General features: G+C 41.4%; 1 protein-coding gene across 2 annotated transcripts; it reads left to right on the top strand.

Moving 5' to 3' along the window:
- Positions 1-2760: 2760 nt before the first annotated feature.
- Positions 2761-11826, top strand: LOC311103576 (ER membrane protein complex subunit 10-like). 2 transcript variants are annotated; one of them, XM_084145167.1, is made up of 8 exons: positions 2761-2870; positions 6052-6118; positions 6245-6357; positions 6448-6561; positions 6665-6849; positions 7003-7093; positions 10780-10880; positions 11531-11826. In XM_084145167.1, exons 1-7 carry the CDS (start codon positions 2775-2777, stop codon positions 10867-10869), a joined length of 756 nt encoding a protein of 251 aa, XP_084001293.1. In that variant the 5' UTR covers positions 2761-2774; the 3' UTR covers positions 10870-10880; positions 11531-11826. The 2 variants fall into 2 exon arrangements, with proteins under 2 accessions (XP_084001293.1, XP_084001292.1); XM_084145166.1 differs by lacking the exon at positions 10780-10880 and having other exon boundaries at positions 2763-2870.
- Positions 11827-12445: the final 619 nt, after the last annotated feature.

Raw genomic sequence — 12445 nt, 5'->3', positions numbered from 1 at the left:
CAGTGCCGTCTAGATTCCACTGGAATGATTGGGGTAAGGATAGGTAGACAGCGTTAAACGTAATACTACTGTAATCCAATAATATATTACTTGTACAAAATGTTTAATAATTTAATCCTGATGCAATATAGCTGCTACATTTTGTCATTTTAGGGACTGAAAAGTGATTACCAAAATGTATCATGACAAGCATATGGTTAATTTCACACATATAGGAGGCGGCTCACAAGCTCGGGAGTCAGTTTACCAGCGAGCAAGAAAGCGTCTTGGTGTTGCTGTCCTGGATGATTCTGATCATGAGATGCCTGACAGCACAGAGGGTGCTTTGCCTGCAGTGACAAACGATCACGACTATGCCTGCCGTCCTTCTCCTGGTTAGTATTACAAATAAGAGTAACCATCATCGGTTTGTAAGAATTTCGTTGTGTATTAAGTTTAATGATACAAAATCAGAGCTCAGACTGAGAAACAAACTGATCCACAGTGGAACTTTGTGGAATCATTCTTATTAAATCTGCAACCGCAGCAAAACACAACAAAAAGAAAACGTATCTATCTTAACCTATCTTATCATAATGTTAGAGAACTGTTTATCTGAGAAACCTGAAGCCGATGAGCCTCCTCATTTTTCTTCATGGACCTGTAACATCGCCCTCTCACTGTCACCTCACCGTTAACTACACTTGAGACTGTTTCAATACAGTGATTGGGAGAAAGGGCGCAGCATTAGCCATTAATACATTACTGACTCTTATCTTACGGTCGATACAAACAGCAGTAATATTAAAAAGAGGCTGCAAAACAGAAACTCGTCAGCTCATAACCTTCGCTAGCATAGGGCTAATTTAAGCTAAATAAAGATAAACACGTACCTTCATAATCAAACAGGTAACCTTCAACGAAGAACTTGTAGCCTTTATCAAGCTTCGATCTTGAAGTAAGGGACCACTTGTCAGCAAGTCGTTCTACGTCGTTAAGTCGTATTGGTGGCAGATGTGAAAGGGACTGGGTGAACTCCATAATGATGTGCTACTAGCTAAGCGTTCCTAAGCGACACCGGATGTAAACATAACCTGCATCGCGGCAGAACGGAAGTTGTCTGACGTCACGTGAAAAGGGCCTATTGGATTCCGCTGCCAGCAGCGTTTTCATTATTTAGTCCGTTCGTAGCGGGTATGTACACGATCAACAAGATCAGTCCAAAACCCACCACTGGAAATCCATGGTTGGCAGAATGTTTGTAAACTAAGTCTACAAATTAAAAACATAAAATAACGCCACTAAGTGTACAAATTAAAAACATAAGATAACGCCACACTGCAGGTCGCAACAGAGACGCTGCTAGCCGCTATTTTCTTAGTTACGTTCATGGTTACGTCACGTATGACGAAAGCGCGTAAGTGCAAGCCCACAGACACCCATAGAGATTGTATTGAAAGCTTTGAAATTTGAAAAAAATAGATTTTACATGACAGGCTATGAGAGACTTCTGGGCGATTTTCAACCTGACTGAAATCGCCCCAAAAACGGGCGGGGCCATTTGAAGCACGACTTTAGCCTGATTTGACATTTAGTGGCAGTCAGATCAGATTAGAACACTGATAACTACTGTTGCCGTGATATAATTGATTAGAAAAAAAATCCCTTCCTTTTCCCGTTTGGCAGTGCATCGCCCTATTGAACAGGCCGTCCCTGGTAGCGACCCGCACAGACAGCTGTGTGTTATGTGTTAGGCTAGTAGATGGTTGTGTTGTACCTACCAGTACCCAGTGTTCGCGGGGTCCGACATGTCAATCAACCTGCTATCTGCCAATCACGGGAATGCCTGGAATGTTCTGATGCCGGGCATCCTGGCGGTTGGCGGAGTGGCGTGGAGGGGGGTTGGGCAGGGGGATGGAGCATTGGAAGTTAAGACCAGGTTTAGCCTTTGTTCTCTCTTTTTTTTACGTCTGGGCTTCACAAGAGAAGGTCACGATTGGATTGTGGGTTATCTTTCATTTATTTGGCGTGGGCTACGGCCAAACAGTAGCCTGTGTAAAGTTGGTTTAATAAACCGTCCATTCGTAAACTCAATCCTCTGTCTGGACAGTTGTTCTTTTATGATCTAGTCAGGTCATTACAATATTAAGACAGTATAATTAAAACGCAAAGAACGGGAGCCCCATTTCCATACACATTTTGAACAAGACTAATCACGTGTTCTTCAATAAGTCACATGAACACTTAACATTAACACATTTGTTTTTTATATTCGTTTGATGTTCTGCTTTTAGAGTCAGTGTGCTTCCTTTGTTGTGTTTTATTGTGTATTTATTGGTGTTGCATGTATTGGCTGGTGCCATCAAATTTCCCCTTTGGGAGATTAATAAAGTACTATTTTATCTTATTCGACGTTTTTAAACATATCAAAAATTGATTCAAATACACGCTAACCACACGTTTACAAAAATGCTTGCAAACTGAGCTTGCTTCCTAATTCTACATTGAGGAACTGTAATAATGATTTTTTTGTAGGTAAGCGTTCTTGAATTGTGTCGTTTGTGAGGGTTGGCGACACGTTTCATACCTGAGTCACCAAAGAGTAGGCCTACCTTTCGTTTTTCAATCTCCCGTTTAGACGTTTCAACAGTCCTGAATGAAGTTTGCTATCAACGCTACTCTATCGCCACCTGCGGTTTACTACAGGTTGGTGCTCGTTCTCCAGTCTATCACGTCATCGCGTAACATTGTAGTTCTATGTTCACTTTGACGCAAGAGACACACAGACCGACAAAATGGCTTCACTACGACCGTCGTTTTTGTTGCTGTCAATTATTCCCACAATACTTATATTGTGTGCTGATTTTGCGTGTTGCAACACTGGCAGAAGGGTATGTCCACTGTTATTTATCTAATTCCATAAATTTAGACAACTAATGTGCTTGCTGTTAGCTCTTGCTAACCGTCTGACCTTAGCTAACTAACCAAATTAATGAAGACAACGCATGCATGCAAAACAGGTGTTCAATATGCAGCAAATACAACTTTAGTTACTGTGCAAATAATGTTTTCACCGACGTCTATCAAACACGAATCTAAGTAGTCAGCGAAACTAGCGTTACAGTAAAACACTAAAATTACAGTAACGCTAGCTAGATTGATATGAAGCTATTATGTTGCTTAGCTAGCCGTAGTTAGTTAAATTAGCTATCTAGGTACTGTAGGTGGCTTTGACAGCCTTGGTGGTGGTGCTGCTCATTTTCTGTCACGCCATGGCTTTCATTTGTAATATTGCACGGATGTGTCCAACACATAACGTTAAGCGCTGTTAATCAAGCCAAGAATTCGGATCAATACCACCATGTTTTATGTTTGAATGGCAGGACCAATTTGTGGAAATGTATTCTCACATTTGAATTGCCCATTGTAAAGTGTTCCCAGGGTAGATCTCTCTATTACAGGGTTCTTCAATTCCGGTCCTGGAGGGCCGAAACACTTCTGTTTTTTATTTCTACCTGGTAGTTAATTGCACTCACCTGGTGTCCCAGGTCTGAATTAGCCCCTGATTAGAAGGAGAGGATGAAAAACAGAGGTGTTTCGGCCCTCCAGGACCGGAATTGAAGAACCCTGCTCTATTACATCATCCAAGGGGCCCTAGCTAGTACTTTCTGCTCCAGCACTTCTGTTGAAAATGTTTTGCTCCGCCCAACTTTCAAAAGCCAATCAAATTAGTTATGCAGCCCATAGTGCAGATCTGACCTGGGAACTGCCCATGCAGTAAGTAAAACTGCTAGACGGAATAGTTTCCGACCCTACATTTGTTTACTGCTGCGCTGGGGTCGGTCAGGCTTCCTGTTTAGGTTAAGACACCGCGGAGCCTGCACGATATATGGCTCGGAAAACGTACCTCAAACCAGGGATGAGAAAATGCGTTACACTTCGAATTGTCCCATTATCCCAACTGTTACACCGAGAAAAATGCCAGTTTTTCTGTAAAACTGCTGTTTTCGTCCTAATGCTAGCTAGCAGTAGCCACATCAGCCATTATGGAATGGCACGACGTGTTGAACATAGGACTGACCCCATTTAGTCGACTGGTCGATTGTTTGGTCGATAGGCTATTGGTCGACCGAGATTTCTAAAATTAAAAAAATCATGGTATACAAGACACCTATCTGATTCGCACCTGTCTGAGTGTACTGATCCATTGTGGAGGCCGTTGAGATGGCACAAGCCATCAGTGTAAGACGGGCTACTAAAATTGTATATGGTTATATTATGTAAGAACAATGGTGCAACACAAATAAAAATTGTTATTTTATAACATTTAACATTTTAGTCATTTAGCAGATGCTCTTATCCAGAGCGACTTACAGTTAGTGAGTGCATACCTTTTTTCATACTGGTCCCCCGTGGGAATCAAACCCACAACCCTGGCGTTGCAAGCGCCATGCTCTACCAACTGAGCTACATGGGACTAACAAATGCGCTTTCTCCCGCGTTGGATAGTAGTCACTGTCCTCGGTTCTGAAACACATCAGTCCTCTGTTGAATTGGCGCCTTTAACTAGACCATGTTGCTATGTGCATAATAGCAAAGGTAACCAGCATATTCGTGTTGAGAACAATGCTGCGTAGGCAGCAGCAGAGTTAGGAGACGAGAAAACATCCTTTGCCTTAATTGTCTAAGAAAAATGAGGAGAGAGGAAACCCCAACTTAATTAGGTCTATAATCAATAGCCTAACTGTTAAATGTGCCTGGCTTTATAAATCATCCATTTATATCTACAGAAATAAGACAGATCCTGCTTCTGTTGCCTATTTGAGTGTTTGGTTGATAGCCTACTGATTCCGTGAGCACCAAGCCTCACAACAATTTCACATATTCTGCTGTTTTTCATCTTTGCTATGCTGTAATAAAGGCTTTACACTTTTTTTTTGTTAGACCAGCTTCTCTGGTATTACTTATAATTTATTTAGTGTTGTTTACATTGTTCCAAATTGTCTGATTTTTTTTCTTTATGATGATAATAATAACCCTCCTTTTTCCTTGATCTCCTTCTTATTGTTATTATTACTATTATTATTATTATGATCCTCATTATGTTAATAAGTAATGTAATTATCATTAGTAGGCTTAGTATAGCAGCCTTGTATAACCACCATCGAGCTGTAGGCCTAAGAGTGCATCCTGTTTAGTCTTAATACCGTAACTTACTTAGGCCTATATTTCAATACTTATGTAGGCTACAGCATCAATCAATAATTTATTTGTTAATGTCATCATACAGCATACGAGTCAATCATGATGTGAAATGCAATCAAGCATTTTAGTTTTAAAGTAAAATAACAAAGCGAACATTGAATAATTAGCGTAAACAATACATAGGCCTAAACCGTTCCATTTCGGAAATTAGATTCACGAATGAGTGAGACTGTTTTTAGTCTTTGCTGCAATGAAGGCTTTACAAAAAACAACAAGAAACTGTTACAACAGACTCTATAATTTATTTAGTGTTGTTTATGTTGTTCCAAACGGTCAAAAAAAGTATATTGTAATCTAACAACACCTGTTTGGCACACATAGGCCTAATATGCACGCAGTGCTTGCTCCATACCTTATTTTTCTTGATCTCCAGTATTTTACACAACTAGTCAAATTTATTCCACACGTCTGACTTCCCCTTTACCTCCTGCTCAATCAGCAAAAATTCCATTTTTTACATTTTTACATTCTAGTCATTTAGCAGACGCTCTTATCCAGAGCGACTTACAGTTAGTGAGTGCATACATTTTCATATTCCCCGGCTTTGAGTTTATTTATCACTACCTCTGCACCCATTTTGCTGTCACGTGTTATAGTGTTCAGAGTTTGTTATAACCAATTTATTGATGTGATTATAACACCATTTCTCATCCCTGGATTGAGGTACGTTTTCCAAGCCATATCTCGCTCCGGCTCTGCAGTGTCTTAATCTAAACAGGAAGCCTGTCCAACCCCAGTGCACCTGTATGCAAGAGTAGGGTTGAAATCTATTCTTGCTAGTAAAACGGTCTGTATTTCCTTCTCCAGACTGGTGATGGAATGGACACAGACTTCAGTGGATTCTCTGTGCCTCTTGAGCATTCCTTTGAAGTTGGTGAGTATGTATTGTCTAACTGTGATGTTACGCTATTCTTCAAGGTTCCATTTACCAAATGAAGCAGATGTTGAGGTCACAATCTTGGTGCTCATCATGTGTTGTTATACCATTTCTCTCTTTCAGATGATGTGTCTCGGTTCCGTGTGCGTGGAGCTCTGCAGTTGAGGGGCGGGAGGGAGACCAGTGTGTCCCTCTCCCAGAGCCAGCTATCAGAGGAGGACAGGAACACTCTGAAGGTGGGAGAGGAAGGGAGAGGCAGATGTGGTTTGGAGTTTACTGTCAGGATTTTGTTCTGAGTCTGTATCCCTCCTGTCCCTCTGACACAGGAAGTGGCTGCTGTGGATGGTCTGTACAAAATCAGAGTGCCCAGAGTGTCTTTGTCGACTGACAGGCAGACAGAGCGCCAGATGGATGGCTACCTGACGGCGTTTGTCAGAGCGGTATGTGTGTCTCACACTCATAGCAGGCTGAAATTATAAAGACAACACACCTCATTGGCATTTTCTTTTGTAAACATATCTGTTTCTTCTCTGTCTCCCTCAGTGCTCTTTGGTTGAGTCCCACCTCAGCGATGTCATCACCCTCCACACTGATGTCTCTGGCTATCTCATCGGCGTTTCCATAGTGACCATTCCAGGCGCGTGTCGGGGGACAGAGGTGGAAGATGAAGTTGATCTGGAGGCCTTTAACACTACGCTGACCGTCATAGCGCCTACCAATGCACCCCAGTGAGTCCTCAGTCCTCATTGATGTTCTGACCACATAAATATGATTCTGGCTCTATCAAATCTTCATTTGATTTGATTTTCTAACTCTTTGTGGTCGACTTCAACCTTTCTCTTTCTCTGTCTAACAATATCCTTCATCATCCTCTCCCCCAGGCCGGAGACTGCTCTGTTTATTGAGCGCATGGACATAGAACATGAAAAGAGAGGGAAGCCACAGGAGCAGAAATCCTTCTTTGCCAAATATGTAAGTGTGAATAGACATCTGTGGTTTGTGTCATGCACTGTGGTCGTGCCATGTGTCATTATGACTGTCTATTGGGTCTATCCCTGGGCTCTTCAAGTCTTTAAAACTCTCTGCTCTGCTGTTCAGTCTTGAGCTGCTCTCTTCCGTTATATATACACTGAGTGTACAAAACATTAAGAACACCTGCTCTTTCCATGACATAGACTGACCAGTTGAATCCAGGTGAAAGCTATGATCCCTTATTGATGTCACTTGTTAAATCCACTTCAATCAGTGTAGATGAAGGGGAGGAGACAGGTTAAATATGGTTTTTAAGCCTTGAGACATGGATTGGATATGTGTGCCATTCAGAGAGTGAATGGGCAAGACAAAATATTGAAGTGCCTTTGAAAAGGACTATGTAGGTGCCAGGCGCACCGGTTTGTGTCTAAAAAATGCAACGCTGCTGGGTTTTTTGCTCTCAACAGTTTCCCATGTGTATCAAGAATGTTCCACCACCCAAAGGACATCAACGCTTTCGACATCTTGTAGATAGGGCTGTGGCGGTCATGAAATTTCGTCAGCCAGTGATTGTCAAGCAAATAACTGCAGGTCTCACGGTAATTGACCGTTAATTAACATAAACACATTTAGCATCTCCTGTCTTCCACACATAGCCTACAAGCCACCGATGCAGACCTTTGGAACATCTACTTTTTAAAAAGTCTAATAAATCCATGTAATATAGCCTACACATTCACAATAAATCCATTATTTATTTTAGACAGGTCTAAAGAAACATGATATGAAGGAAATGTAGTCTATTTCAGAAGAACAGAATAGCATACTGAGTTGTCCTTATGTTAGGCCCTGATCTGACGATGCCATACGGCTGTGAGCTGCACTAGTTCATTTAGCAGACAAGATTTGCTCAGAATTCCGTGGCATTATTTGATATTATTTTATAGTATGAAGAATACAATTGAACATAGCTGAATAAAATATAAAGGATATTTTCTCCAAACGATTTGAGGGAGTGAGCACATGGGGCAATTCTGTGTTGAGCAGTTAACAAAGAAACAGGTACTCCTATATGCTTAATTTAGAGTTATTTATGTAACTTTAGTTGTGATACAAACGTTGGGCTATATGTTTTGATTTGTAATACATTCTAAGGCTGCATGATGTGACTCTTAATAATGATTTGAAAAAAGTTCCGTTGTGCCCTTGGGCTGAATATAATAATTATAAATCCCTTCTTTCCGGCTGCATGCTCCAAAGCACCTCTCACTCAAATGGCTCTCCGTCACGTGATCACGTCTTTCTCACAGGCTATAAGTGAAGACAGACACATCAGGGATGCAACTGCGTGCGTCCTTATCCAATTGCGTGCGTCCTTATCCAATTCTGAGGCGCATATTGAAGATAATGGAAGAACTGTCCACATTTACTTTTCGTCAGCCAGCAAGATGAGTAGGCCTAACGAACGGCAAAAGCACTAGCCTATATCAATCTACTATACCCCACAGTACAAAAGTTGACCTATTCTGTGCGAGAAATAAATATTCCAAACATATTCTGGGACAGTTGTGTGATGGGATATATCCCAAATGAATACAACCACTAGTATCAAAAAAGCTTTTTTAAGCAATGAGGCTGACACAACAGATCAGAACGTTTAGCTTAAAATGTTAATGAACTATTAGGCTATTTCTTCTCATTATAAGTGCAGCAATGTGTACATGGCAGTAGGCTATAAGAGTGAATGTTCCATTAGTGGGAAAACACCATTCTCAAAAGTGACCGCAAATGCTATTATGCATGTAATGCTTTTATTATAAAGGTGCATTTTTATGGTGAAAATTATCTTCCCCAAACTTGAAACTCATGTGCTGCGTATGTATGCCAGTTAGGCTCTAAACCCGTTGTAAAGCTGATTTAATATGCTTAATTTTAAGAAGTTATTTGGCCACTTTAGTTGTGATACAAACCTTATCAAAACATATAGGCCTATGGGTTAGGCTACATGAGGTGTGCGACTATGATTTTAAAAAGTCGCAAAAAAAAACCTGGGCATCATTCACAAGTGATAATATATCGTTCACAAGTGATAGGCTAATATTGTCACCCATCAGACTGTTCTTGATTTAATCTTGTCTTTACATATACTAAATAATATATGTGTGAAATTAGTTTTGATTTAGAATGGACCATTATCATGCACCTGTCAGAACAGGAGCAGGTGGAAAAAAAATACATGTCATCTATGCACTTAAATAGCGAATGTAGGACGCTTTTCCCGTGGTTCATTTTCATGCCAGCCAGGTAGGCTATACTCCTGTTGTAAAGAGAAGAAATGTGCTTAATATTAGGAAAGTAGAGAATAAATATAGTAGGCCTAGCCTATAGAAAGCTGATGGGATCCTCCTCTTTTTAATAGAGGCCATAACTCTGTTTCCTCACGCAGTTGCGTAGCCTATAGAAATGTTGCGCAACATGAGCTCATGGGCTCTCATGAAGTGTTTGATTAGATTTTCGATTACATTTGCATTGATGTCAGAGTGATTAGAGGGACAATAGAGTGCTGAGTACCAGGCAGTTAGCAAGTTTGGCAGGCTACTAATGACCATCAGCAGTATCAGAGCTTGGAGAAGCCTAATTACCATGACTAAACGGTCACGTGGAATTTGACTGCCATCATGACTCGTGACCGCCGGTGTGGCGGTAATACGGTCACAGTAACATCCCAACTTGTAGAGTACATGCGCCGATGAATTGAGGCTGTTCTGAGGGCAAAGGGGGGGTGCAACTGAATATTAGGAAGGTGTTCCTAAGTTTGGTATACTCAGTGTCTATCTGCATGTTGTTGTTTGTCTTTTTGTTATGTCCTCTGCCAGTCAGGATATGTCCTGTCCTGAGGGGTATACTACGATTGAAGCTACTCAGGGTTTTCTAAAGCTAGCCAGCTTCAGTTAGGTTCACATTCCAGCTCAGGCTTGTGGTCCTCTGTAGCTCAATTAGTAGAGCATGGCGCTTGTAACGCCAGGGTAGTGGGTTCGATGCCCGGGACCACCCATACGTAAAAATGTATGCTCACATGACTATAAGTCGCTTTGGATAAAAGCGTCTGCTAAATGCCATATTATTATTATTATTATTATTATTATTATTATTATTATTATCATTATTATCTGTACTATGACGGTGGATATTGGTCGTCCGCCTGCTGCTAACTCTACGTATTTTAACACACAAAGTCGTCTTCCTCAAATGAAGGGGATGATGACGCAATCTTTGCGAGAGGGAGGGAATCTGATTTTGTTGTTCCTCGACTCGCAGCTCAGACACTTCATTCAGGATAAATTGAGTTAGCCCTGAGTTAACCTGAATGGGAGCAGGGTAGTTCTGAAGGATTCGTTGCCATAGAAATGTACCTGGCTAAAAGGTGAGCTGAGCTACTTTCGTGGTACTGGTTATCCCGAGTTGAACTCAGTAGACCAAAGTTACCTCGCTAACTCCTCAAACCTCGTTCATAGTATAGGGCTCTGTGCTGTATTGTTATATGTGCTGTGCTTCCATTGCTGTGTTTGATTTAATCAGTGCTGTTGTCTATGAGTCTGTGTTGCTGGTTGTGACTGTGTCATTTGTTGACTCAGTGCAGTGCTGTGCCGTTTGTTGACTTAGTGCTATGCTGTGCTGTGTTCCAGTGGTATTTGATTCTGGGAGGCGCAATCTTCCTCATGGCCAGCAGTTCGGCACAACCCTCAGCAGGGGGAGCCGAAGAGCAGCAGAGCTGATTCCCACTCAAGTACTGTTCTCACTTTGGCTCGTTCAGCAACTCACTCTGGGCTGTCAGCCTATGTCTGTGCCGCGCTCCGTGTCTCTTCTGCTTCTTGCAAGCCTATGTATATGTGTGTTAATACTGTTCACTGATTTTATTAACTCTAACATTTTTCACTAATCATTTTTCCTGTTTGTTCCTCCTCTCCTGTCCTTGTCATTCAGGGTCAATGCTAATGATCTAGTGCTAATGATGGGGTTTTTTAGTCACCGCAGACCTTAATTAATCCAGGTGTGTCCCATTTGATTAGTAATAAACGGAAGCACTCTGGTAAAATAGGATTGGATAACATACACACCCTTCATTGCTAAACTGGATTAGATTATCACAGTTTAAGTAGCCAAAGTCACCACAGTCATTTTGTGCCTCCTTCTTTTACACACTTGCATTGGAATTGACCCTGAGATGTGTTTCACTTCACTGTTCACCTCACTCTCTCAGCCACTCTCTTTGTCCTTCTCTCGTTTGCTGAGTGAGGTGGACATTGAACGGGATGAAACTGTGGGACTGTTGTGCAGGAGAAGCATCACTAATCACAGCTTGTAGTCTTACAAGATGTTAATCTAACTCAGGGTATCATTTGATGATAACATCAACATCTCTCTCCCTCTCTCCAGTGGATGTACATTGTTCCCCTCGTTCTCTTCCTGATGATGTCAGGAGCTCAGGATCAGTCCGGGGGTGGAGCAGCTAATGGAGGAGGCCGATGATCGCCATGCCAACAAGATTTATGTGGAGCAATTTCTTCTAGTTGTACATAATTATGTAGAGAAATGCACTCGCACACCATTCAACACACTGTTACACATAATTAGACTAATATGGACAGATGAGCTAACCTTGAGAACGTATGTCATGAACTTCATTTTTAGTATTGATGTGATGGGAGAAATAAAGTATTTATTACTACCTGATAACTGTGTCTGTCTGACTATTGTATTGATAGCCACTAGCCAGTATGATGCCACTGGATATGTATTCAAGAGTGGGGTGGGTGGGGACATGCTGGGTAAAGAGAGAAATGGGAGTTGTTTTCAGTCTACTCTACTCCACTAGATGTCCTCTTTCTCTGCCCATCCAGAATGATGCCTTATTGAAGATTTGTTCAACATGAATGCAATTCGATAGAGGATGACAGAAGGGAAATTGTCATTTTCGTGAACATGTCACCATGGACAATATTTGCAGCATTTTTTTTGTGGTCATTTTTAAAAGTACATTGTGTAATAGCTGTAGACAGTAGAGTGTAATAAGGTGTGTTTATTATGTGTTTAGCTATTGCAGTGTCAGAGAACTCCTGTCATTCAGACCACATACCCTGTCCTGCCATTCATCTCTATTTTATTGCATGGCTTGACTGGCACGCATATCCAAGCGGGCACATAAAACCACATCAAAGCAGTCATGCTTCACAGTCCAATAATACAGTGACAGATTAGTGTTGCCAGGACACTATTGAGTCACCAGTTAAGTCCAACCCCTATCCTCAAATTTCTTCTCTGATCTACTGCTCTGTCCCTCTTCCTCCTCGT

This window comes from Coregonus lavaretus (genome assembly GCF_964263955.1).
Source record: "Coregonus lavaretus genome assembly, chromosome: 28".
Taxonomy (NCBI): domain Eukaryota; kingdom Metazoa; phylum Chordata; class Actinopteri; order Salmoniformes; family Salmonidae; genus Coregonus; species Coregonus lavaretus.
The sequence above is the reverse complement of the archived record's forward strand: the minus strand, read 5'-3'. Positions and strand labels throughout refer to the sequence as shown.

Coding starts and splice junctions, on each gene's coding strand:
- LOC311103576 (XM_084145166.1), top strand. CDS start 2,775: ATGGCTTCACTACGACCGTCGTTTTTGTTGCTGTCAATTATTCCCACA. Junction 6,119..6,244: donor TGAGCATTCCTTTGAAGTTG/GTGAGTATGTAT, acceptor TCTCTCTTTCAG/ATGATGTGTCTCGGTTCCGT. Junction 6,562..6,664: donor TGACGGCGTTTGTCAGAGCG/GTATGTGTGTCT, acceptor TGTCTCCCTCAG/TGCTCTTTGGTTGAGTCCCA.